At 42.0% G+C, this 23,042-nt stretch overlaps 1 protein-coding gene across 1 annotated transcript; it reads right to left on the bottom strand.

Annotated features, from left to right (window-relative positions):
- Nucleotides 1-3,845: 3,845 nt before the first annotated feature.
- Nucleotides 3,846-20,249, bottom strand: CTSC (cathepsin C). Its single transcript, XM_059466252.1, has 7 exons — nt 20,066-20,249; nt 18,949-19,094; nt 10,728-10,894; nt 10,165-10,320; nt 8,044-8,159; nt 5,473-5,604; nt 3,846-4,885 (listed from the first exon to the last, which is right to left on the bottom strand). Exons 1-7 carry the CDS (start codon nt 20,229-20,231, stop codon nt 4,383-4,385), a joined length of 1,386 nt encoding a protein of 461 aa, XP_059322235.1. The 5' UTR covers nt 20,232-20,249; the 3' UTR covers nt 3,846-4,382.
- Between the last annotated feature and the right edge of the window lie 2,793 nt (nt 20,250-23,042).

Below are 23,042 nucleotides of genomic sequence, written 5' to 3' on the forward strand. Positions count from 1 at the left end.
AGGCTCACTCTCAAAATTTCAAATTCAATGTCCAAATTAAAATCAACTTCTTTTAAAGTAACTTGATATATTTACAGGTGTAATGAATGGACTGCAGTAAGGAAAATGTTAGCCATGAATTGGTCTGGGTACAAGAATGTTCACATCCACAGGCTTTTGGACCTCACTAACACATTTTATTTTACAACACAAGTGCTGTTTTGCTGTCATGGTGCAAATGAAAGCATTAATAAGGCTGTGTTGCCAGACACCCAGTGAGGATGGACCCCCTCTGCAGAGCCTGAATCCCCCCAGCTGTCCCTGCCCTGCTCTTGCAATGCCATGGAGCTCCCACAGTCACTAGCAGATCTGGGCAAATTCCCCCAAAATTCCCTCGTCACCCACTGCTGCACCACATCCCTGAGAGGCTCCTGGCATTACAGCACACTCTGCATTACGCTGTGGAGACCACACCAACCCCAAGTGAGACAGTTCCAGTGGCATCAGGTAGCTCTATCCCTGCAGGTTGTCTAGAGCAGAGTTAAATAAGTCCCACTCATTCAGGTGAGAGTAAAATCAGTCATGGCTTTGATGTTTTAACAGGATTTTTAACACATACTAGGAATGGCTGTTCTGAAGAAATTAATAATTTGACGGGGGGAAAAAACATGCTATGATATTTGGTTTTTTCCCTAAAAGCAAAGAATGAAAAACTGAAAAAGGGTAAAACATGCTCTTTTGTAGATTGAAACCACTGAGAAAATGTGTTAGTCCACCTTCCTTGTTGTCTAAAACAAGTAACACTCCTCCCTCAGCATCTGACCCTTTTAAAATGCAAAAATTGAGGAAAAAATGCTTTTCAGAGTTCTGCATTTGACATCCTTGGAAATGTCACATTAACAATACGTCCAGAATTACAGCCTTGGTTTAATCACATCTTGATCAAAGTACTTTAAAAATATATCTTAGTATTTTTAGAGGCCATAGGAAGTCTGATCTTAGCAGAAATTTGAAAAGTAGTCTAATGTTCTTAACTCTATTTTAAAAGCTAGTTTTAAACCTCCAGCAATGGACAAGAAAACAATGTATAAAGTGTAAGTAATTAAAAAAAAAGGCAAGAAGCTATCAAGCTTTAATATTGTCCCAAGCTTGCCATTTTAATAAACTTGACTGGTGCATTGGTTTTCCTGTCTTCCCAAGACCCCTGGAACAACACAACTTTAAAATTATTCAGTCCTAAATTCAGCACTTGGAACAAATCTAGAAAAAAATCCCTGCTGTTGCTTTATACGAAGTTCATTTACACTGCAAAGTTAGACTGACAGCTTTGGAAGTTAAATGTCACCTTGTTTTTCAAGCTCTCAGGTCACAAAGCAAGGAGTCATGATAACCCTCCCAAGTCTCCTTCATAAACCAATTGCATGAGTCTGAGCAATTCTGGTGTTATGGACAGTCCTCAAACTGGAAAAATCATCCACTCCAGCAATAGAGACTCCACCACAGCTCTTAATAATTTTTAAGGATTTCAACTTTTAAAGAGATGTATCTTTCTTGTCCTCTGTATGCATTAATTTTCAAAACACAAAACTTTTAATATCTCTGTTTGCTGGGCTGATGATAAGCTTTATTTCCCCTGAAAGTATTTATCAGTCATGACATTATCCATTAACCTTCCATGATAAGTCAAATGTATTAGGGCTTTACATGCTCACTACAAGACCTATCTGCCAACCCTACAATTATTCTCCTGAGTGATAGCATGTTTTCCATTTCAGCTAATGCATTGTTTGTAGGAAGAAGCCACATAAACAACCTACATCCCCATACCAGCTCCGTCAGGTTGACTGACATTCTTCTGTGCAACTCTGGAATACAGAGAAAACAGGGACATTCACACACTGCAGTCAGCCAGAGGCAAACATCTGATGACAGTCACTGGGGGCAGTGACAGTGACAGACCACTCTGAGAACACTCCCATCCTCCTATTAGCACTGGTGCAGCTGCCACACACAAGCAGTGGCAGACAGATGAAGGAATTGCTAAGAAAATAACACAGAATGTTATTCAAAACACATGTAGTTAACATGATACAATGCATGGTGAATAGCAAGTGCTTTGTATTTGTAGTGCCATGAGTGTCAGCAACAGCTTGGTGATAAGGACTCAAATTCCTAATGGCTGAAAGATAGTAAAAAGAAATATCTAGCTTTCATATTCTTATTCTCAAGGTAATCTCATGTACTACAGCTATTAAAAAAATCCAAGAACTAGCTCCTCTCCCATCCCAACTCCGTAAGCTAAAACAATCCAACACACAGTATGACCTATTACAGAAGTCCTTGTTCCACTTCTGGCAAAACACAAGTTCTAAATTTCCAAACACATCTGCACAGAACCACAGAACAGGCTGAGCTGGAACGGACCCACAAGGACCATCGAGTCCAGCTCCTGGCCATACACAGAACATCCCCAAGAGACACACCATGCGCCTGGGAGCATTGTCCAAACACTTCTTGAACTCTGTCAGGCTGGTGCTGTGACCACTGTCCTGGGGAGCTGTTCCAGTGCCCAACCACCCTCTGGGTGAAGAACCTTTTCCTGATATCCAACCTAAACCCGCCCTGGCACAGCTTCAGGCCATTCCCTTGGGTCCTGTCACTGGTCACCAGAGAGAAGAGCTCAGTGCCTGCTCCTCCCCTTCCCCTCAAAAGGATATTGCAGACTGCAATGAGGTCTCTCCTCAGTCTCCTCCAGGCTAAACAAACCAAGTGACCCCAGCCAGTCCTCATATGGCTTCTCCTCAAGGCCCCTGCCCACCTTTGTGGCCTTCCTTTAGACACTCTCTAATAGCCTAATGTGTTTTTTCTATTTTGGCACTCAAAACTGCCCCAGCACTCGAGGTGAGGGCATCCCAGTGCAGAGCACAGCAGGACAATCCCCTCTCTTGCCCGGCTGGCCATGCTGTGCCTGATGCACCCCAGAACCCCTCCTGGCTCCAAGGGCACTGCAGATTCATGTTCAACTTGCCACGGACCAGGCTTAATATTTTTTGGGAGGGGATTGAAAAAACCATGAAGCCTTTTCCTGCCCCTCAACTCAAGCAAACTAGAATCCAGGATTTCTCGTGAAATTCTGCTACTGAAGTAAAAAGTGAGTTTTCTCTTCTAAGTTAAATGGGATAGTTTGATTACAGAAAGCTGTTCAATTTTTCTGCATTTTATGAATTTCCCTACACCTAGAAAAACCACCCATGAGACTGCATTTCACACAGAAAAATACCAAGTAACTTTGGTCACATTTTAATAGAAGGTTACTAAAGAACTTAACTTTTCTATGTATGAAACTAGCACTCACCTTTATGCCATTTTTGTTTCCTCAGGTGAACAGCAAAGACCAGTTTGCTCTAACAAAGTACTGTGTTGCTGCTGTGAAATGGTGAATTCCAAGTGTTTCAATCCCTCCTCTCAACCCTATGTTTCTACCTTGCATATTTGAAAGAAATAGAGCAACAGATTAACAGAAAGGATTTAAACAGGATTACTGGGGAGTTAGCAAATTTACTCAATGAATTGTTCTACATCCACAGCAAGGACTACTGCACTTCTGGACAACTTGCTTGATGCTGCTGTGATAATCTCAGCTTCACATGGAAGATTTAACTAGCTCCTCTGCCCTCTCATCCTTCTTTCACACCAGCTTCTGCTGAAGTGAAAAGTTCTTGACAGGAAGCTCAAACCTCATAGACAGGTCACCAAAAGAACTAATTTCTTCCACAAATACAAATTCCTATAGGAGTGGGGTGTTCTTTATTGAACTCTGAAATGATTAATTGTGAAGCACAGCAATAAAATCCAGAACTAGAATATTTAGTAACAGCCGGAAACATAGAATTGATTTTTATTGTCATAAGGATTTGACATGCAGTTTTCACAGGACACTTAGAGCTTTAGAATTTTATTCTCATCAGCATAATTGCTCATTTCCTACACATTTATGTTCCAAATTGCACTGACTTCCTGATTTCTGAGAAATAAGGCACTACAGTGTCCCTTCAAAGCAGTTACAGACTATCATAGCAGACACTTCCCTCAGATCTGAAGGTCAAGATTGCACATGGAAAAAAATGCAACTGGTAATTGAAGATACATCCAATGATGAGTAACTAATCACCACCATGGCCAAAACAGCCCTTCTGGGTGATTTACTGTCAGACTTGAGAGGAAGCCTCCAGTGCACAGAGCAGATTTAATAGTCTTCATCTTCTCATATATGGAAACTGCTCTGTTGTTGAAAAATTCCTTAAAGCTACCTTTTCAAGCCAGGGAACAGATTTTAATCAGGATCTTCAACCATCAGTGCGTTCTCATGGCTCAGAACAAGGCACTGGATGAAGACATTTACATTATAACTTTGGAATAGGAGTTGCAGCCACTGCAATGCTTTCAATAGCACATTCATCAGTGCCACGGCGGATTCTGAAGTAGCCATCTTCTCCCCATGAGGTGCCCCAGCTGTTCTTCACAATCCAGAATTTCTCACCACTTTTTGGGTCTTTACCATAGCCCACCAGTAAAACAGCATGATTGGTCAATTCAAAAGGATTTAAATCATCCTGCAGCCCAGTGTGATGGTAGATCCCCTCTTTGTAAAGCATGAAATCATTATAAACCTCAAAGGCAACAGCCATTGGGCCATGCATAACAAGCTCAAGTTTCATCAGGGCTTCATTGCAGCCTCCATAGAAACCACCAACATAGTGGTACTCAGATGTGTAGTAGTGGTAACAGCTGCGCTTGAAAAGGCATGGAGAGTCTTGGCCTGTGTAAGGGAAGCAGTCCTCTTCCACCACACCAAAGTCTTGGACATACTTTCCACCAATGAGATATGGGAAGCCACCATCACAACCTTATTAAAAAAACAAACAACAAAATAAACCAAAAAAGTGCTTCTTCCCTTTGAAATTCTCTTATTTGTGGCGGGAGATTCTCCCGCTTAAATCTTTCAGATACGGTATTGAACATACGTCAGTGACCCAGATCATCCTAGTACTCCAGTTAGCTACAGTCAGCTTTCTGAAACACTCAGGGCAAAATTCACATCTCTGGGAGTTATATTTGGAACACTAATACTTGGACCTTTTCTCATCCTGACAATCCCTGTCAGAAATAACAGCTAGTTACATGCAGTACAAGGACCTATCCCAACAACGATACAGTCCTCTGGAAAGCATTAGTCATTGCTTTTGCTCATTTCCCCTCCCTCTGAATATACCACTGGAAGAATATTTAGTTCCATTCCTTCTACGTAAGCATTGTAAACAGCTCCATTTTGAACCTTACTCCTTAGATACTTCTCATCTCACAGGGAGATGTATGAAAAAGTTTTATGAAAAAAGTAACTTGATGGGGAAGGGATGGAAGTTTTCAAACTTCCTGCTCCTTCTGCAGCATTGTCATTACTTGAAAGGTGTCCATATACACCATCATCCTTACCCTGAGAATACTGGCTGCAAGACACAACCTGCTGGGGGCTGAAGACTGGTTTCTGAGTGTTGTTTGTGAGGATACGTATCCTTGCCTCCAGCATGCCCATGGAGGAAAATGCGTAACAACTGCCACATGAGCCTGAGAAGGGGAGAAAAAGGAGCAGTCAGTAACATAAACAAGCCTAGTCATCTGCCATCAGGTACATCTATTCCTAAAGTCCACTGAAAAGAGTTAAAACCTACTAGACAGTGATTAGAACTTGAACATCAATAGAGCAAAAACTTAAATCTTCATTTAGCTTTCATGCATGCAATTCAAAACCCACTTCTAACAACTTCTCAGGGAACACTGAGCTTATTTTCAAGAATAAGAGGCAAAGTACTGCTCCAGTGTTTTTCAGCTGTAGCACTTAAGAGCTATCCAATTACCCTACTCCTTCAGAATGAACCTTCAGGGACCACATTAGCAGGGCTGAGAAGGCCCTATCTACCCTTTATGGAGCACATATGCTGTGGGGCAATGAGCTATTTGAAATGAATGCTGACAATATTGTTCTTATTTCAACCTACCAATGGATTTTGTCCCGTAATTTCCAGTTGAAAAAATATTCCACCTCTACAGCTACATCTAAAATAACTGACTTTTAAGAAAATAGTGGTATAAATAGCATGTTTAATATAATGGATTCATCCCCTCTTCCCTTGCTTCCCAAGGGCATGTAATTGTACACTGGCTTTTCAGAAGCACCTTAATTTCCCTTCTGCTTCCTGGCAGACAGTTAAGTCTCCTTACCTTTGCATCAAAATTTAGTATTGCTTCTAGCTTTAGGCCTCTGCACTCTCTAGGACCTTCCTTTCACTCATTAAAGCCTTTGGAAATGGAATGACAAACCTCACAGGAAGAACAATTACTTGGATGAGATCCTATTTTATCTACTGATTGTCATCAAGGTGCCTGATTTCCTTTTGTTTCCTGACGGTGGGAAAGTCAAATATTGCAGAGCTATGAAAATGTGGGAGCCTTGAGGAACAAAACAAAATACTTTCTCTTGAACTGTGTAGGTGTATAAAAGCAGAGCTATTACAACAGCAAGACTTCGTGAAATTGCACCTTCACTCAGCTAGATGCACCTCTGAAGAGAAGGGACAAAATCAGCCTGAACAGGAACACTCTTTTCCCAGCAGGGCAAAGTGAAGCAGTGAAAGATGCCTCCCACGCACTGTACAGTCGCAGCATCTGAGATGGGCCACACTGTAGAACACTGCATTATGTGTGCAAAACATGAAAAATACAATTCACTCAACCATTTCAGTTTGAACTCTGCTGGACTGGCTGCTAAATTTCTTTTCACGTTACCATAGTGGTATTTATAAAGTCCACAGAACGACCTCTTTTGTAGGTTTTGTTTGGTTTTTTTTAAAGCCTTAAAGCTAAAATTCTAATTTGATGGAGCAGAATGCATGTTCCACAGACATTTAACACACTCAGCATGGACCCTCAGATTACATAAAAAGTGTAGGAAGCTCTTTTATTGGAAACAGCAGACTAGTTCTCATTTAGAGAAACTTTGAAGCAACACCACAGAGAAAGGTAAGTCTGGAAGTGAATGTTCAATTGTTTGGAAGATTAAAGAGCCCTTGGGACATTCATAGTTCACACCAAGAGAAAGTACAGGACTCACACCTACAGAAGATGATATAATTTCCTGTTGCCTTCTTCCAGTGCTTCCACATAGCTAGAAATTCCATAAGCCTTCCTATGCTGCTTCTGCTACGAGGACTACAGCTGGCAGAATTTGTCAGAATAACTAAGTCATAAATGAGGGATTGGTGATTTAAGTCATCCCTTTCCCACCATGCTAATGTTATGCCTCTTTCCTCCAAAAGCTGCCACCAGATAGCGACTAGTAGATGCAAGTTTATGGTGGCACAGGGAAGGGACACATTAATGGAGCTTCCTCCTGGCCTCCTTATATAAACATATAATTTAGGCATCTCACACCACAGTGTTATAAACACTCCCTACAGAATCAACACATATCAGCATGGTATCCTTCTAAGTTCTTACCAGTATTTTTTATTTATCATTGTCTGCAATTTTCATAGTCACTAATATGTCCTCTTGCAACTACCCAGTTAAGTAATATCTGAATTTATCAGGGTGATAAGATTTGGAGGGAGTATAAACAAATTTCCTGGGTTTATTCATTAAAGCTGCATGATAATTTGCCATCAAATGAAATCAGGGAAAAAATTAAATGTACATCAGTCAGTGTGCAGAAAACCCTGGCTAAGATTGTTTGGACAAAACCTGACAGCTGTGTTTATGCAGGTTAGTGTGGTAATAGACTTTCTCTCCAGCAAGTCAGCGCTATCTGGACAAGCCAGTGCCACCACCTATTTTGGTGCAGCATTGTTAGCCAGGACTCTGCCCAGTTTCCACAGGTTATTCACAGTAAAGGTGCAACCTGTCAGCTGCAAGACACTAGGCAAAACCTTCTGGTTAGCAGCAAATTACAAACTACCTCAAAGGAACTCTAGAACGTTGAATTCAGAGGTTTTATTTATTAATTTTTACCTTGATTCCGAACAGGGCTGACATAATTGACACCATTAACATTTCTCCAGTCCCAGGATTCTGGCAAGCTTGAAATTTTCTTGAGTAGCTCAGGTGTTAGAGGTGCAGGCTTTGGTCTAAAGAGGAGAAAATATTTTTGAAAAACATATCACACTGTAGGCAAGGAAACAATTACGTAACATTCAGTTTTCATCTTTGGCTTCTACTAGTTGGACTTGCTTCACACTATGCAATTTATAATAGTCTCCATCTAAACTGAGTGGGTGTCAGTATGAAGAGATAAACTTGAGCAGGATTCAAGACCTACTCAAATTGCTCCCTGAGGGAACTATATTATTAACTATACACTGTTGAGGAATACATTCAGCACAGGTAGTTTAGTTGGCAAGCTGCAGTGTGAGCTTCAAAGAGCTCTGGGTGGCAAAATCCACCCAAAAGGGAGCAGGGACCTGTGGCCCAGCCAGGTAACAGGACACTCAGAAAGGACCCCAGACTCTTCACACTTCAGGCTGGGGGTATAAAAGCCCAGGGGCTTCTTTGCTTGGGGTCCCTCCTCAGAGGGACCTGGTACAAACTGCTGTTTTACTATTTAGTTACTGCACCAAGATCAAATTATTTTAAAGATCTGGACATCTGAGACTCTGCTACTGGAACCCTGGCATCAAGCAGGTAAGGAATGCTGGTTTGAGTGTGGGGTGTGGCTGCAAATGGGTCTCAGTCCCAGCTCAGGTGGTGTGAGCGTGACGGCCAGAGTGGCTCCTGGGTGGTCCAATGGACGAGTTTCCTTAACATCCATGAGCTGCTGAGGTCAAGTACTTTTGCACCGATCTGACATGCTGAGGTAACTCTCAGAGATTATAGCAACACAGTTCTACAACAGTTATTTTACTGCAATTACAAAGTACGTAGAATATCTGACTGCAGAAACCATTTTGCCTTGGCAGCATGCACTGACAGCAACTACAGTTTCACTTCAGGCACAGGCATGGCTTACACTGACAATTCACTAACCGACCTGGCCCTGGAGACTTCTCTGAGGAAAGTTTTTACTGTGACTTTTGAAGAAGTATTGAATATTACCTGTCCTCATCTACCACCTGCAGTCAAGTGATGCTCCTATCAGCAAAACAAGAGCTTCCTGCATTCAACTTTCACATAACCTGGTACTTGTCCTCAGTGCCATTCACAAACACCAGACTCTGGGGTCTGTTTCAAATGCCCAAGAGGGTCAACAAAATACTGTCATGGTACTGCATGGGTGGAAGAGAGCTTCCAAATAGGTTACTGTATTTAAGATCATCTGCAAGGTGACTTTATCTATACATCTGCATGACATTCCCATGCAAATCAGCATTTTTATTCTACAGTAGGACCTTCTTCAACAAACATATAATTGCCACAGTTTGGAAAAGTACCATTCCTACTCACAGAAATACCAAGAGCTGAAAAAGGAAAACTATGAAGATGCTAAGACAGCTATAAAGAAGGGAATCTTTAAACTCTAGTTCTCAAATTTTGTAGCGCATGATGTACCCATCCCCATTACCACTCTCAGCTAAGTGATTTGCAAGATCCTGAAGGCATTCTCAGAGTTACTTTCATGCTTCTTCACTGAGACACTCTACTGCTGCTAGAGGACTCTTGTTGCAGGCGTGGCAAATTATCAAAGTAACCAGGGAATTCCCTCAGAAATCTTTGATATTCATGTTTAGGAGCAGAGAGCAGTTCACAGCTTTTCAACTGCAATTATGAACTAGCAGAACCAAGATGAAGCACAAGCAGAAACTGCTGATTGTGGCAAGCAGCTGACAAGCAGACAGGACAGTGAAATGATAACTGAGACTGCAACTGAGATGATAACTGCTTCCCTGAATATATGAGTTCAGCAATGAGTTACTGAGCAAGACTAAAGGGTAGGTGACTCTAATTGTCCCAACTGCTTGAGACAGCAGTGGCTCAGAATAATCATTCAAATGAAAAATATGTTTGCATACCATGAACATGAACTGGAAGGCCTTGAAACTCAATTAAACATCTGAACTAAGCACAGCTAAGAGCCAGGACAAATACAAGCAGACTCTTGGCAGCAGTGGGGTTTGTTGCAGAACAGTGTCTTATTACCTTGAAGCTCTGGAATAGAGACCCCCAGCTCTTTTAGTTAGTTCTTCCAGGGCAAAATTCTCATACTCCTCGTATCTTGTTGCTCTCCATGATTTCTGGTGAGCATTGATAGCATTTACAAAGTCGAAGTTGTGCACATAATGCCTGTGGGAGAGTCTGCAAACAAAGGAACCAACCAAGTAAAACAGTAAGAAAAGGACTGAGATTGAAACTAAAGGTGTTCTCTAAACTCAGTATGTAAATCTGGAAGTGTCTTCCAGTAGGTACTGATAAAGAAACATGGAATTACTGGATCAAGGCAAGGTTTCTGAAACTTGAGACAGACTGAATATAACCATCTTAGACATGCCAGATTTACAACAGGGCTTCATCACAGACTGAAGAGACTGTGATGCAGCAGGCAAGTCCTCTGTTTTTCTGCATTCAGGTTTATTTCCAACATTATCACTGTTGGCATTAACTTTGTCCTCATTACTGGAATTGTTTCTTACAATTTTAGCTAAACCTCACGCACTGTTATGAAACATTTTATTCCAGTAAAAGGTAACTTATCTGTTGCTTACCTTCCCCCAGGCTTCTGGAGAGGTAGCTCGTTGATGTGAACATCAGATGGAGATGAAGAAATCTTGTGTCCTATGAAACAAGCCCAGTTGTGGCCAAGTACATCATGCACCCATCCTGGCAGGGTCTCATTGCAATAGCTGGTTACATTCAGGCCTTCCTTTTTGTACTGTAATGTGAAGAAGTTATACTTATGTTGAGCAGATGCATTTGTTAGCATAGTCGTAGTTCCCCACCCACTCACAGCTGCTTCTTCCTGCCTGTGTTTCACAGGAAGTGGCCAAACACACTCCAGAGGTTAAGAAGATAAAAGAAACTGCTATTTACCAAATAGCTGCAAAAGACAATTGGGTTGTGACTTGCACTTTTAGCAAAAGAGTATGCATTTGTATCAGTATCAACTAACCTGTGCTAATTATTTTGGTCCAACAGCTACTTTCTCAGCAAGATTTAAAAGACCTCTTAGTACTCAACCTTCTCCTCAAGGCCTTGAGATGTCTTATGCCAAATATGTGACCAGTCAAGCTACCTTTGGATTGCCACAGAAGTTTGAGAAACTAAGACTCAGAGGGAGAATGGCAAGCTTGTCATCCAGTAACATCACAGGAAGACATGCACTCTTTCTGTTTTAAAATTCATGTACTATTTATGCACTGTTATTGTTTCACAAGTCAAAACCAAAGACGAAACTTCCAGTCAGTTTTTTATGTTTGAGCTGTGATGGCAAAGCATCAAGAACAATTTCACAGGAACTATCAAAATGAGACAGTGAGAAATGATGATCCTTTGAGAACAGCTCATTTAAAGATTGCAGCAGAGACTGCCACTAAAGCCTTGAGTCCCAAGTCCTGATATTTCCTTATTCAACCACACAAGTCTTCATTTTACCACTGAAGAGCAACAATGTAATATCCTCAGCAAAATGTGTCTTCATGCAACAGTTACCAGCTTTGCCCAGGTACATAAATTTTCAGGATTAGTAATTCTCTGACAACAAAATGTCTCACTGTGGGTGTGTGTGGGGCTCTTTGCTCATTACTCACCTCTTAAGGTTAGTGTTTTGTGTTACACTACAAAGGCACCTGAAAACCCCATGCAACAAAGCCTTTAACTTTTCTATTCACAAAAAAAAAAAAATAAAAATCACTTATACAGAATTCAAGTTTCCAAGAAAACTTCATTAAATCTCATCCTGTTTGAGCTGCACATGTACAATGAGGGATTCTGTAACTGTGTTTCAATAAAATGCTTGCTCAGCTTCTTTACTGAAGAAGGTGGTGGCTTACAGTGATGGAAATGCCCCAAGATGGAAAAGATTAATTAAAGAGACTGGGAGGTTTGTGTCTATGTTGAGGTTTTTTGAGAAATCTGAAGGAGAACTTACAGTAAAATAATTAAGTTTATCGATCATCAGAATGAAGGTTAATTCTCTGATGCTTTTGGAACAATGGGAATGTGCTTTGTCCCCAGTCAGGAGGATGCAGAGGCAACATACCTACACCCAGCAAGTGTGTTTGCTGGCTGGAGCAGGGTGGGGGCACTAGAAGGCAGAGCTTGTTCTATTCTTCCTATCTTACTGTGCAAGATTGTGCAATGTGGGAAATAACCACACTTGGCCAAATACCAAGGGCAAGGTCCAGAGATGACTTTTGAGACACACACTCTTCACAACAGCAGAACTAGAAATCCAGACACTTCCAAAAGCAACCGGTAGTGACTTTACATCTAAGTTACTGTAAGATCACTTTTCTGGCTCTACATGACCATAGAAATTAATACCTGTTTTTTCCTATCTAAAAGCTGTCACAGATTAAAACAGTACAGCTATTCTCAACAAACACAGGCCTTAAATCTGAAAACCTGAAGATTATCAGAGGAACAGGCCTGCTTCCTGCCACAATCCTGCCTTGCAAAATGTTATTCTGAATTAAAACAAGTAACACAGATTTGGGGCTTATCTTCATGGAAAAAAAGGCAATGAGTTATCTGCGAACTAACAAATTAAAACAACAAAAACAACAACAAAAAAATTGTTTTTCTCCTAGAAATCCCTCTCCCTTTCCAGAGACAAAATTCATTGCTTTTTTAAAGACACAGAGAGAGAACCAAGATAGCATTCACACCATTTGTGCAACTTATCTTTCAGAAAAGTGAATGTAGTGAATTTCTTACACTCTTCTTTCAGTTCACATGTATCAACAAAATTTAGAAAGGAGGTGAAAAGACAGCCAGTAGCAATGCTTCAATATAAACAAGACATAAAAACCAATTTCAGACAGTCTGTGTAGAAGCCTAAAGTTAAGCAATTCTAGTCCTCTGTAGCTACCTTTTTGTAGAGTGCCAGACTAAGCTACTACTGAAATTACTTTGAAAAGTGGACATGGATACTTTGAGACCTTAACACATGAATTACACTTGGATAGAGGCAATTTCAACTCCAAATAACCATGTATCTAGGAAATTAAAATATACCTACATAAGGTCATAATTGCTTCCCCCCCTCCCCCCGACTTTTAATCGAGAACCGCTGATATAGACAAGGGGCAGACAAGCCTTAAAAAAACCTCATCAGTGCCATAACATTGATGGCCACTGATTACCAGAAGGTACACCATAAAATCATTGTTAAAACAACCTCGCTAAGAAATGCAACATTTCTTATTTCTACTTGTGGAGGACTGACAGATGGAATCTAGGAAATTTGACTGTACCAGTTTTAGAGGACTGACTATGAGTACACCTGCCAAGCTAACAGCAAGTCATATGACAGGGATATGGCACCATTGCACAAGCAACACCTGACTCAGCTGGATATCAACTACAATGTCAGACTCAGCAGAAGCTGCCAGCACAGCACCCAAAATATCCACAGAGCCCACCCCAGAACAACATAATTCATGAAGGTTAACAGCCATACAGCTGGGATCACCAGCAACTGCTGGACAACTGCTCTCACACATTTCTCGGCAGACTTTAAAGATGGTTTTCAGTTTTGAGTTAAGATAACTGCAGCTGTCACATGATAATTTCATCAGCTGGTGACCTCTGCAGCATTAACTCCATCCAGTGACCTGACCAATCTAGGAGAACTCCTTTAGAAAGGCACCCAAACTATATTCATAGTTCCAATTCTGAGCTTTGAAAAATTGAATTCTATTTCAAATGCATATTTTTCTCAATCCTGACAAGTCATGTGGTTTTGCCTAATGCCAAAATTTAGCCAAGCCACGCCAACATTAACCTTCATGTAGCTAAACTTCAAAGCTTGCTGTTAGGTAACTGAACGCAGGTAAGCTGTCCAGTGAAGTATCCTTTTAATAACCCCTTTCCTGTGTCAGTCATCATGACAATCTAATTGTATGTTCAATTCTAGTCCTAGTAAAAATGATAATTGTTTAAAGCTTTTTTAAAATCTTTAATCTCCCTAAGAGGAAAGCAAGAAAGGATGAAGACCTTATTAGTCACAGCATTTTAATGAGAATTCAGCAGTGCCACACTCAAGTTTACAAGTGTGCCTATGCATTTTACTATGGGAAGCACACATTGAATGAGAACAGAGCTGCAGACTTGCAGCTGCTCTACTACACAAAAATACAGTAGACAATGTTACCAGAATGTTACTATTGCATCTTGCTACACAATATAAAATGCAAGCAAATATCAACTCCAGGTGGATTTTCTTTACTTTAGGAAACATTCTGCAATTCTGACTTTTGTGCTTTCAGATTTACACTTTAGGAAAGCAGCAGTTGCTCACTGCCAGTTGAGCAAGCCTAAATTAGGTTAAAAGCTGACTTTCAATTGACTTGTAGGATGATTGAGTTGCATTAGCAACTCTGGCACTTCTACTTCAGCAACATAAAATAAAAAGGTTGGGGTTTTTTTCCATATCCTGAAAACTTAACTGCTGTCACTGTTCTAGTTTGTTTCCTATTTGTTTCAGAACAGCAGTCCTTGATTTTAACCAAATTTGGGAGCACTGGGGAAGAGAGAAAAAGATATGACAAAGATGTCACCAAGTCTGGAAAAAAATAGTAACTTGAGTGGTGAAATATTCTAAAATCTCTATATATTTTTTTTTTCTGAAATAGTTGTTATGCTTCAATATGAAAAAGAAAGTCAGACTTCTGGCATTTGCTTAAGAGCATCTCAGGAGTCTGAAGTAGAACCACTTCATTTAAGGGACAAACAGTCAGAAACTTATGAGACTGTCTCATGTCCAAAGTGGTAGCCTTAGCAATAAATAAATACCTCAAAGACATCAAGTAATTGAAACAAGTTGGCCTCCACTTTCCCTTCAGCTTCACTCTAGCTTTTTATGTTATACTGTTCCTATTTCTTTTGCCATCCCTTGGGGGTAAAAAAAAATAAAAATCACTAAAGCTTTATATATTGCATAACCCTAAAAAATCCTTGTATCATTCAGCAGAAGCACATGATCAAACTTCTGACAAAAGCAAGTACGGTAACTTCATATCCAAGTTCAGTACAGGGATGTTTCAGAAGCACACATTAAACAACTTAGTTTGTGCTAGAAGCAGAATGCAAGAATGCAGTAGGATGCTGCAATTTGGCAAACTTTAAATGTATATACAACAATTGTTAGAGAAAAACACTGTTAAAGCATCTTTATTTCAGACACTGAAGTAAACTGAGGGAAAACATAGGAATGATAAGCTCACCCAGTCCATACCTCTGATGTATAAAGTCCTTTCCCCACATGCCTCAAGTGAAAGAACAAATATCTTGTAAAGGCAATGAGACCCTGTTTCAGTGGGTGTCTGTTTAGTAAGCCACAGGAACAAAAAGCTATTAAAAACTCATTGACACATGCACAGCCAAACAGGCTGTGTCTGTATCTACACAGTGCAGCAGCTCTGATAAAGTCACCACTTAGACAAGCCCACAGCATTCCTGTCAGTAATTAACAGCTTAATTCTTGAACACAAGGAAAAAATACACTGGAGGTTCAATTAGCAGAAGTGGCACTTCTATGCCTGAAACTCACAAAGTACTGTATTGGCTTAAACACTGCTGCTCATTGTACCCGGTAAATCCTCCCTCTGCTCAATCTCAGACTTGCTGTATTTCTATTTTATATGTAATGCAATATTTACTGGATTAAAAGTAAGCAGATATGCACAGTTAAATATGTCACAAGGTCAAACAGTTTGTAAGGAACCACTTCCTCCCTAACAGTTGTGAAATTGGGAGTTTTGCAGATAGAGACATTGCATGTTGCTGCCCAATAACAGCAAGTAGCTGTCTGGAGCAAAAAATGCATTTAGTAAGTGCTGTGGTATTTCCTCATGATTCTCAGCAACAGACTTGCATCTTGGTAATCTGTTGGTCTTTTTGCAGCAGCAAAATTATTAGATGGTAACTGACCTGGGCTCTAATCCTCCCTATGGTGTTTAAGGAAAGAAGTCTTTAACTTAAATATGTCTTGTTGATGCTGCCCCATTACTGAGCAATGACCCAAACAAGCTTGCTATTTCTTAATACTGAAGCCAACTTCAAAACTAAGAATTAATCCATCAGCTTACAAAGGGCTGAGACACATTTAATGACCACAAAATGCAAGCTATTGTGTATGTTACTGCTCAGGTATATATTTGACTTTGTTTTGAGAAGCAAGATGAATCAGATGACCACCAGAAGCTCCTTTCAGCTTAAACAAAAGGCAACAAGGAACAGTTTTGGTATTGTGTTTTAAGAGTACTTTTGCAAATCAATGCAACACATGAAATCAATGCAATACATGACATCAGTGCCTATGAGTCACTTGACTTAGTGCTCATCCTCTGGGGATGTATTTCACAAGGTATGGAGAGCAGCAGCATTCAGTGACTCTCAGCTGTCTTCAAGTTGGCAACTAACAGATTCATTTATATCCCAGAGCAGGCCACACTGTTTCTATGATTAAATTCCTCACACTCAGGAATTTGTTTGATAATCAGCAACTCTTTTACTGCCTAGCATATGGCTTGTAAAGCAACTCTGTATTTCAGTGTAAAATATCAGCCCAAAGTCTGCTAGTTCAAGTATATTCTCCTCAGATGAGTCCAACAACGACTGCTGAATTCTCCCTGCAAGAGACGACCCCTCAAAACCAAGTTCATGGACAACACTACAGTCAGTATACAGTGCTCTGCTGTCCTCATGGAGGCAGCAAAAACTTTTAAGGCAGGTCCCCCCACTGCAGGTGAGCTCACAGAGGTGTCCCTGCCTGAGAAGTTTCACAGTAATTCTGCTCAGTTAGATTACCCGTCACTGTCTCTGCAGGCTTTGCTTTATCACCTGCCAAACCTATGAGGAATGCACATCACGGCAATATAATTTCACTATCTTATACAGATGTTTCAATCAGGTGTTTCTCTCTCATACTTGCTTCTGCTCAAGTACAAGACCCTGTCTTGTTTAAAAGACTGAATTCTTATTTCAAAAATTTACAGTTATAAGAGTGTGCTAGGTCTTGACAGTTCATTTTATTTACAGTGGCTCATATAATGCCACATATCAGAATTTTGAAGAAAACAGTGATTTTAATGCAGGGATGTTTTAGTTTAGCTGAGCAGTGCTAACACAGCACCAAGGCCTCATCTGCTCGTCAGACAGCTCTGACAGCAGATAGACTGGGGGTGCATATGAAACTGGGAGGAAACACAGCTGGGAAAGCTGACCCAACCGACCAAAGAGACATTTCATGCCCAAAAGTATCAAGCATAGAAATTGGGAAGGAGCTGGGGAAAGGAGAAAAGAGGAACATTCAGAATCATGCCATCTGCCTTCTTATGTAACAGTTGTGCACAATGAAGCCCTGCTTTCCTGGAAATTGCTGAACACCTGCTCATTATGGTGGCAAGCTATCCTGGTGGCAAGTAGTGAATGAATTCCTCATTTTGCTTTGCTTGCATACACACACAGCTTTTGCTTTACCTATTAAAGGACCTTGATCTCAGCCTACGAGTTTTTGCACTTCTATCCTTCCAATTCACTCCCCCAATGCACTGATGGCTGAGTGGTGCTTTGCTCATTACTGGGGTTAAGCTACAACAATGAGCATGTCAATAACTTCCCCAGTAGTTTTGCTAAAAAGTCTATACAATCCTTTCCCTTACATGAGCCCAAATCAGCACAGGTGGAACCTGCAAGGAAGTTGCAGTTAAACTGGAGCCTTCTACATAATTTCTATTCAGTAAGGATTCCAGTTCTCCTGAAAGAGCGGATCACTTGCTTTTATTAACACCTGTAAACAGTGACTTTAAAATAGTTGCTGTAAAATAAACCATCTACAGTGGCTCCCAGAAAGACAATTTAGAGCAAAAGTGATTTCTTCACCCTCCTTAGTACTAGCCAAAGTTCAGAGATTTTATGCTTGGACAAGGCTTGGATGTTTACTATTGACTCACAAGATCGTGCCTCCTGAAACAACCAAAACCATATTCATTGTTCCTGCCCAGGGCTGCACCCACCAGCTGAGAAGCCCTGCTGCACAAAGCATCTGTCTTCCAGGTGGTAAAGCTAACCTGCAGAGATTACTCCAAACCACCCTTCAGATTCATCATGCCACTCATCAGGACAGCAGCACTCCTAACAAGAGTGTTTTCTCCTGTCTAATCCCTGCCTACCATCACTGTTTTCAGCTTGACCTGAAGGCATTAACAGGGACTGAAGAGAACAGTATTACTCTAAAGGAATAATTGTAGGCAGTAGAAAGGCTCCTTGGAGTAGTATTCTGAAATAAAATTTATAGATCCCAGAAATCCTCCAGAGGATAGATGGCTCTAAAGTGCATTTGACAACATTTGTAAGGAAAGATAAAAGCAATGGTATTTGCTATTTGACTTGGGTCCACAGAGTGAAAAAGAAAGAAAAATAAAAATTTAAAAAAAAAAATCCAGGCTATCAGGAAAGTTAGTTTCATGAAGGCCTTCAATTTCTTTAAGCATGCCCAGAAGGGAAAGTAGCAGCATCTGTATTTTTTTCAGATAATGACCAGTGTGGAATACCTCTTCCCTCTCTCTGCTCCCTACCCAACTGCTGATTGCTGTTTCCTTATGTTCAAAAATGAAAAGAAATCCTTTATCTGGCAATCCAGGCAAATCTTAGAGCCAAAGATAATCAAGTGCCCCAACTGTGGCACGCAGGGACTGAAGAGAAGCCTATCTACAGGCCATTCTGGCAACAGCCAGTGGTGTAGAACACACCAGGTTAACTCACCTTAAAAAACGCGAACCATTTGTAGTCATTTATCACAATTTCAAAGCCTTGATTGTAAATCAAAGTGAAGAAACCATAGTTGCCCAGACTATCCTGAGCCACATCTAGCTTCTGAAGATTGACAACCACCTTCTTCTCCACAGGCCCTGAAAGAAAGAAACATTAGGGCATGATTATTGTATGGGAAGAGAAAAATAGCACAAAAAATGCATAAAGTATGTTGTAACATTTATTCCTGAAGATGCCATAGTACACTCGTGAATACAGTCTTGCGCAAAAGGGCATTGAGACATTTCAGGACCTCCACTTATCCGTCAGTAGGTCTACATACTCATTTTTTCCACTGCTACACAGTATCTGCACATTTTATTAGCAGCAGCACCAAACAGTTGTGATTGGGACACACCAGCTTATTGAAACACAACTTGCTGTAGGGCTACAAAGGTGTTGGATGCTGTGTCATTTAGGCACTGAGTCTGCACTGACAACTCTTCCCCTACAACATCTGGGATGAGGCATCACCCATCCTACACTCCTTCACACCAGTGCTCCAACCCTACCACGCACCTCACCTCCAGTGCTAGCACTGCCACTTGTCTCCTCTGATCAAAAAGCAGATGACATAGAAAAATGCAAAGCATCGACTATTTTTAAAATGACACTGACATATGATCGATCATTAAATAGTAACTCCACACTACTATTATCCTCTCGAAGGAAGTGATATTCCCATCTTTTTGGATGCTGTCAGGCTTCCCTGACAGCCCCCCAGGGGGTGCCCAGGTGTCACCAGCGGTGCCACCCTCTCCTGCTGGGAGCAGCCAGGGCCCGGGCAGGCAGAACCTCGCAGGAAGGCACCCGTGAGAGAGGGGCAGCGAGCCGGCATGAGCCATGGGGCCCGTGCAGAGGCCTAGCCAAGCCCTCATCGGAACAAACAGAAGAGAAACAGAAGCAGTAAAGCGGCACTGCAGCAGCGCAGGAAGCCGCCTCCCTTCGCCCATGCCGGCTCCGGGGGCTCCGTGCACGGAGCGGCCGCTCCCCCGCCCGCTCCCGGAGCGCCGCCCGGCCGCCCTCGGCCCCGCGGGGCGGGAGCTGCCCGGGCCCGCCGCGCTCTCACCCGCCTGCGAGCAGTTGCCGTGGCGGCCGCCGGCCCGCCAGACGCGGAGCTCCCAGGCGCCCAGCAGGTCGGCGAAGGAGCAGTTTGCCGGCGTGTCGCCCAGCACGGCCGCGGGCAGCGCCGCCAGCAGCGCCAGCGCCAAGCCCCGCAGCGCCCAGCCCGCCATAGCACCAAGCCCGCCGCCGCCGCGCCGCTCAAATGCGCCCGGCCGCCGCCGCCTCCCCGCCCCCGGGCCTGGGCCCGCCCCGGCCGGGCCTCCTCCCCACAGCGTGTCCTTCCCGAAGGTCGTCCTCTTCTGCAGAGCGCGTACACCTCCCCAAAGAGCGTCCTCCCGCGCAAAGGCCATCCCCTTCCCAAAAACCCATCTACCTCCCCAAAGGGCATCACCTTCCCAAAAACCCATGTACCTCCCCAAAGGGCATCCTCCCACTCAAAGCGCATCCCATTCCCCAGCACCTATCTACCTCCTCAAAGGGCATGCTCAGCCCCCCTGCCCAGCCCCAAGCCTCGGCAAGTCCCCAGAAAGGGTTGTTCCCGTGGCTACTGCAAGCCTACGTCTTGCTGCCCTGGAGGACGTGGCCTCCTGTTCGCCAGGGGTTTAGCAGCACAGAGTGACTCAGATTTTCCACAGCAGCCGCGCATCGCAGCCAGGAAACCGTGCGGCACGAACCCTGCTCGGGGGGTAACCCCAACACCCCGTGCCACCTGTGAGACCCTTGCACACATGAGCAGTAGACAACAAGCAGAGAAAACCCATCCTGGAAGTAGAAGCTATGGTGACCTGCAAAATCTTGCTTGTCAAAGAATTTAGAGTGTATGCAGGGGGCAGGTGCTGTTGGGAATAGAGATGTCTCCACCGAACTGCGAGACCCGGGGTGCATGGCTGGGTGTGCAGGGAAGTGGCTCTTTTTCCTCTGTCTCTCCAAAAGCAAAATGTGCCGGCTTTCACATTCCCAAAGATATATGTGCAATCAAAAAGGCTAAAAGACTTGCTAATGAGTAAATATACCCTCATTTAAAAAAGAGTTACATGAAAAATAACTCCTTTCTGGGGAGCAATAAATGCATATAGTATGAAAATTTTGGCTATGAAAATGATGCACTAGCTTGGCTATGGATATAAATTTAAAATAAATGTTGTAAAACTAGTATAAATCTGCACGTAGATGCTCATCACAGATTTCAAAAGTGTAGCTTTAAATAACTCAGGAGCTAAACTAGGTTAAAACTGTAAGCATCCTGATCTATTTTTGTATTGATTTAAATCAGGAGATTAGGAATTGCATCAGTAAATTTAAACTGTTTTAAGTAATACATTATTTAGCACCATCACATTCTTTTTATGCCATCTTCTCAGCCTTTTGGGGAAGGATTAATTTGACATTTTGCTGCTGATTCTTAGAGCAACCAGCTGATAGATGCTCTTACTCATACCAGCAAAGAGATAAAAGCTCTTGTTTAAGACAGTGTTTTGAGGATTCTAAAGCACTGACTTAATTGGAGAAGCAGAAGTTCCTCTACGTTCCAAACAAATGCTGTTTCTGTTCACTAAGAATCTGTTATTCAGTATTGCTATGGTACTAAAAAAAATAGTTCTAGGTTGGTTTTTTTGCAAGGATAGCTGGACATGACATACAAGCTAGACATTTTGCTGGTCATGCCATACAAGTGCATGCACCTTACTGCTCCTGATCAAGCATCTCTAAACAGAGAGGCTTGATCAGGAACAGTGGCTATATCATCCTGTCTGCTTTCTTTAATGATGACTTTTTTTTTTCTTCTGGCTCCACATTTTCAGAGATCAGCCCAAAAATTCCCCATGACCTTAGGAAAAAAGCCTCTGTTACTGTTCTTCTGGTTTTATGTGCAGGAGCTGAAAAGGTCTGTGGTATCTCTATCTCATCCCCAAGACACTGGCTGGATGATCCTGCCTCTTCATTCTGCAGTGCTTTGAGTCTCAAGTTTCAGTTTCAAATTGTGGCCGCTGCAGGCTGTCATTGCACAAAACCATATGGGTTTCTCTGTAATTGCCTTAAAGTAAGAACAGATAAAAAATAAAAAATAGAGGTGTATTTTATGTAATGAGGTTGTACCACAGTCATTGTGACCAGGCAGAGATGGTTCAGTCTGACCCGTTGAATTCACTCCGGTTCTACTCTTCATCAGTAACTTTTTTCACCTGTGTAAGGTAAAGGCACTCCCTGTGCCTTCTCTCCAGTAGTAATCCTAAGCTAATTACTTCCATGGGAAAAAAAAGTCTTCCTTGCTCAAAAGCACTGACATATCTGGATGTGTCAGTGAAATACAGCCTTAAATTAGTATCACCCTGTGTGTAAGACACATCAGATGGGACATCTGTGTTTGGTGGCAGACTTGTTCTTTGTTTGTCATGCTGCTGCTGCTTTCTTGAAGGCAAAATTTACCACTTATAAGACTCCCTAAAACTGTGTTTTGTCAGTGTTTTACAAAGCTCCCGAGGAGAGTTACATAAGGAGTGACCAAGTCAGTATGATGGTTTATTGTCCCCAATAAACCATCATAAAATAAACCCCTCCCAAGGGGAGTGGTTGGTGTACTAACCTCCTGATAGCTATGGTATGCACTGGTCTTATTTTTAAGGTAATTGAGGTCACTGTCACAGGGTGTCAAAAATAAACTGTGAAAATCTTCCCTCCAAAAGGTGGATAGCTTTCTGCTGGGTTAAAGAGTTGAATTAGCAAAGGAAAGGATCCAGGCCTTCTTGCTCACAGCAGTCAGTAGGAATTGCATGGGGAAAAGGTAGATTTTCCTTTGGTGTCAACATGTGAGACGATGGGCTAACCACATGTTGAATGCTTGTAAACAGAATTTTGGTGAATAATGATAAATAAATCTTACTTCAAGACTCAGTCCTGGCCACTTTGACTTATGACTGTCTGTACAAGCAGAAGTGCTGTGTGTGTGTGGAGTGAAGTGCTGTGGGAAGTGACCTGACTGA

This window comes from Ammospiza nelsoni, chromosome 2 (assembly GCF_027579445.1).
Source record: "Ammospiza nelsoni isolate bAmmNel1 chromosome 2, bAmmNel1.pri, whole genome shotgun sequence".
In the NCBI taxonomy this organism is placed as follows: domain Eukaryota; kingdom Metazoa; phylum Chordata; class Aves; order Passeriformes; family Passerellidae; genus Ammospiza; species Ammospiza nelsoni.